We start from the raw sequence: 4,862 nt of genomic DNA, 5'->3' as shown, positions 1-4,862 counted from the left end.
GTAGAATTTCCGTACTTTTTTGCTTTTAACAAAATCTCTCACATTTATCTAAAACAGAGAATTTGAGGTTGCTTGAAACATTGATGAGAATACTGAATGAGAGAGGGTGATAAGAATTGTTTTGCTTTAGTGGAGAATTGTTTTGGTGAGTAGCCACCATAGGCACTGCGCTTCTTAGGGGATATATATATATAATCTTCAGCCCGCCAGGAATCTTAAAATCAATCATTTCATATATTTTGTAACTATAAATTAACCTAAGTCTGCACTAAATGTATCATGTTATTAGATGAATAATAAGTGTATGATTTGGTAACTTGAAGAGACAAGAATGCATGCTAAAAGTTCAATATAAACTCACCGAGTATTTTGATTTAAATGATCTGGAAAATAGAAATTTCAATTCTTTTACAGCACGCTAAAGAGAGACACAAGACTTCGCCCCAAACTATCCTACCAGAAGCTAATTTCATTTGTGAGTAAAAGTTTATTTCTTCAATTACACTCAGAAATAATCATCACTTCAATCCTGCTCTATGCATCCATGCGGATAATGCATCTAAGGCCTTCACCTCTAAGCATGTACTCAAAGGCCTTGTTGATTTCCGAGAAAGAGACTTCATGTGTGATGAACTTCTCTAGCTCAAGCTCCTGCCACAATATAGAACAATTAGACTGACAAAACTAACCAAAAAAACAAAGCAAAGAGGGTGAAGCGGAATAGATTACTTGGATTTCTAAATAGTAAATACAAGCCATGTAAAGGAAATTCTTGATAAATAATGAAAGAAGGAAGAATTAAAGGGAAAAAAAAGATGGTCTTATTCCCTTTTGGAGTTTAAGCATAATTTCTCAGGACTTTATGGATTTATATTTTTATCTTTTGTTTATTCCTCAACTCTTGTCAGATCTTGAGGCAGGATTAAAGCATTCAAATGAGTACTTAATTAAGGTATACCATGGAGGCCACTAGAGTCTTCTAGTGGCCATTAGACCATTTTCTTGATTAAAATTGCTGTCAGTCACGTGAACAGAAACTAGCATTCTAAGTAAAAGAAGTAATCCTATATGCGGATTGCAAAGTGATCTAATCTATACATTCTATTTTTCAATAAGAAATTCAGCTTACCTTATTCATGTACTTTTCAACCACCGAAGGCAAGTCAGACCGTGGTTTGTAGTTGCCAAAGAAGGTACCCTTGATAGTCCTCTCATTCAAGAGATTCATTGGATGGGTTTTAAATGCATCATCTTTGTTTGGGACACCAACAAGTACAGCAACACCCCATCCCTGCAAAGAAACATACCATATGACAGATTTTAGAACAATGGATTCGAGATAAAATTTATCTATTACATGAGCAGGAGCTCGTGGGAAATTACATCATGAACACATTCAAATGCAGAAATCATGGCATTGATACTTCCAGTGCACTCGATACTTCGATCAACTCCACCATTGGTCATTTCAGCAAGCACCTAAAGAAGTCAAAGAAAGTTAGAAAAGCTGTGGAAGTTGTTTGATCCTTCACCATGGAAAAAATTTCTAGCATTTTAAAGTAAACCAACCTCATGAACAGGCTTTTCATGGTCTTTTGGGTTCACAAACTCGGTGACACCAAATTTCTTGGCTGTTGACAAGAACAAGGAAAATGAACATAAAAGACTAATAAATGAAAATCCAGCAACTCAAGCATTCCATACTATATCATCAGATTTTGATAGCACCAAGTATCACAATACCTTCATCAAATCTCTTTGCATTCAGATCAACACCGATAATCCTTGAAGCACCCGCAATTCTAGCCCCTTCAGCAGCCTAATCACATAAAACCATAAAATCATGTGTGTGTGTGTATATATCTTTACTAGAAACAGTAATGCTGCAGTAGTAATTCCAAAAAAGAGATATATCAAATAAGTCATCTGCATTAGAAGATAGGAGAGACTCACAGCAAGTCCAACAGCCCCGAGTCCAAAAACAGCTACTGTCGATCCTTTTTTGGGTTTTGCAACATTCAAGGTAGCACCAAGGCCTACAGAACTCAATTCTCAACAATAAGAGAAATGAACAAATAACTATCATGCAAAAAAATTCAAACGGTTTTTAACCGACCTGTTGAGATTCCACAGCTGAGAACACAAACTTTGTCCAGAGGAGCAGCAGGATTAATTTTGGCAACACTACCAACATGTAGCACAGTGTATTCACTAAAGGTAGAAGTCCCAACAAAATGGTAAATGGGTTGTCCATTAATAGAAAATCTCGACTTGCCGTCATTGAGCATCACGCCTCGGTCAGTGTTTATCCTCAGGAGGTCACACATGTTACTCTCCTCTGACTTGCAGTGCCGACACTCCTTGCACTCTCCCGTGAAGACAGGAAGCACATGGTCACCAGGTTTGAGGTCCGTCACACCCTCACCAATGCTCTCAACAATCCTAAGTACCAAAATCACCACAAACACAACAACATAGTTAGATAAATGTATGCAATTGTATATGAAAGGAACTGAAACACAATTAAAACTATTTGATTGTAACTAGTATGTTCTAAATCTTTTTTTTTTTTCTTGAAATGTCCATACCCGCCAGCTTCATGACCAAATATGCGAGGAAACAATGGGGTCTGTCCCTGCATATTCAAAAATCAATCGGTTTAAGAATATCTAGCACAGAAAATAAGTATTCACTAGAATAATGCATTTCTATACACGCATAAATCATAAATATATATGATTAAAATGTGATTACCTTGGCTTCCCAGAAGTAAACATCTGTGTGGCAGAGGGAGGTGAAGAGGATCTTGAGACGAACCTCCATGGCCTGTGGTGGTGCCACTTCCACTTCTTCTATCACTAGTGGCTTTCCAGCTTCCCATGCCACAGCAGCTGCAATGCACATTCATCAAATAATTAATTGGCAAAGAAAAAAACAACATAAACATAAATAGGATGCAGCTTTGACACTGCTAAAACATAAAACTGCCTGCTTGGGGAAAGCTAAAAAGTATGACTACTGTTAAGAACAAAGAAGGAATGCCCTGAAATTTATACTAAAACATTGGACAAACCTGGCTTGTTTGGACTTCATACTGAAATTGCAATGTATATCCTAAACTTAGAGAAACTTTATTTACAAACTACAAATGTATCATCCTAAACAACACGTAAATAGAAAATGGATGTTCACATTCAGTCAATTCCGGTACCTGCTTCAAACTTCTTAAGTAGCCCTGTTCCTAATGGCAACTGTTTTACCTTGTTATTATCTTGTGTCAAACACACAGGAGTTCAATTTGTATGGGACAATCAAAAGCAAAACATGTTGCTGTATTGATCATTATTTTTGGTACACAAATAGTATATCCTATTTCAAACTATTCTAGTTTTGGGAATGACAAAAGATCATGGCGCATCCTAAAACTAGAAACAGCTCAAGATTTAGCAATTAAACGGGGCCCTTTAAAACAAAAAAAAAAAAAAAAAAAAGTGACAACCCAACAAGGGACAAAGAATTGAGATCATCATAACAAATGGTATATTAAAACAACAAAGAAATGGAAAGAAACCCATTGAACAATCACATGGCTGAAACAAGGAAACAACAACAAGATCAACAACGAAGAATGTCAGAAAAAATGAAAAGGTAGTACCTTTGCAACGTATGACTTGACCAGCAGTGGTTGAAGACATGTTTTTTTTTTTTTTTTTTTTTACTTTTCTTCCCTCTTTCTTGACTTTGATTTTTGATCACAGATTGCTTTGAATTCTTTGTGGAGAGATGGGTATGCTCTATGAGGGTATATATAGCGTTTAGAACACAGAGGGTTCCCATATTTGCCTTCCAATAAGGTTCCAAATCCGGGATTCAAAACCATGATTTGGTACCGCTAGTTTTCAAAAGCCAGCAACCAACAGCTCCTTTGTATGTTTACTTTTCTTTATAAACTTGTTTACTACTTTCTAGCATCTGGTTTTCTTGATTCCCCAGCATCTGGTTTTCTCTACAACATGCGCTGATTGGTATAAAGCCGCGATAGATGCAGGATTTTAAGCTAGCGGGTGCCAAGGGGTAAAAGAAAAAAAAATTCAAATAAGTTCGTATAGTATTATAAATTATAAATATACAAAATCGTTTTTTCTAAGTAGGTTAAGATACAATTATTTACTAACAAAAATAAAAGTAAAATATTATTTTTTAAATACTAAGCTGGTTAAGATTTTTTTTTTGGGAAGTTAGAGCATTTATAGCGGTACTGATAAACATTTTAACTTTCAGTATTTTAAAAAACTATTTTAACTATTTTACCACCTTATTTTATAATACAATTAATATCAAATGTTTTATTTTTTCACATCAAAAAAAAAATTGTTCTATTTTTTTTATCACTTTATTTAAAATAATATAAACAACTCATTAAAATAATAAAAGAAGAGAGAGAATTTGAGTTTTTTAATTGAAAGAAGAAATATAATTTTAATAAAATATTGTATTTTATTTTTAATAACTTGCTACAGCCAACTAGTATTTATATCAAATTACTATAGTTGCAAAAAATTTATCTTTAACTTGTCTAATAATACATAATTTTTTGGTTCTTTTGTGGTAAAATAGCTGTTTTTTGCTAAAATACAATCACCATTGTAAATGTTTTTATAATTTTTGTCAAGTTTTTAGGTTAGATAATTATTATTTGACTGAGGCTAGTTAGGCTTATTGAGAAGAAAATAGACCTAAAATTTTGTAAGAGAGTTCAACTACAAAATAAAATATATAGTAACTATAAAAATTTGGAACCACGGGGGCGTGCCCCCTTGGGCCCCACCTAATTTCTTCCTTAGTATAAACCCCATTGTTTA

The 4,862-nt window shown here is 34.2% G+C and overlaps 1 protein-coding gene across 1 annotated transcript; it reads right to left on the bottom strand.

The window, feature by feature from the left end:
• Positions 1-345: 345 nt before the first annotated feature.
• LOC111997180 (alcohol dehydrogenase 1) lies at positions 346-3,998 on the bottom strand. Its single transcript, XM_024029245.2, has 10 exons — positions 3,656-3,998; positions 2,755-2,891; positions 2,589-2,635; positions 2,117-2,442; positions 1,954-2,036; positions 1,744-1,819; positions 1,570-1,631; positions 1,384-1,479; positions 1,130-1,291; positions 346-651 (listed from the first exon to the last, which is right to left on the bottom strand). The coding sequence occupies exons 1-10, from the start codon at positions 3,693-3,695 to the stop codon at positions 535-537; spliced, it is 1,146 nt and encodes a 381-aa protein (XP_023885013.1). The 5' UTR covers positions 3,696-3,998; the 3' UTR covers positions 346-534.
• Between the last annotated feature and the right edge of the window lie 864 nt (positions 3,999-4,862).

Source organism: Quercus suber, unplaced genomic scaffold, assembly GCF_002906115.3.
Source record: "Quercus suber isolate HL8 unplaced genomic scaffold, Cork oak 2.0 scaffold_383, whole genome shotgun sequence".
Classification (NCBI taxonomy): Eukaryota; Viridiplantae; Streptophyta; class Magnoliopsida; order Fagales; family Fagaceae; genus Quercus; species Quercus suber.
This window is presented reverse-complemented; position numbering and strand designations above follow the sequence as displayed.

Excerpts from the sequence above, each read along its gene's own strand:
- LOC111997180 (XM_024029245.2), bottom strand. The coding sequence starts at position 3,695 with ATGTCTTCAACCACTGCTGGTCAAGTCATACGTTGCAAAG. Across the intron at positions 2,636-2,754 it reads TTTACTTCTGGGAAGCCAAG|GGACAGACCCCATTGTTTCC; the intron begins GTAATCACATTT and ends TTGAATATGCAG. Across the intron at positions 2,037-2,116 it reads CAGCTGTGGAATCTCAACAG|GCCTTGGTGCTACCTTGAAT; the intron begins GTCGGTTAAAAA and ends TGAGTTCTGTAG.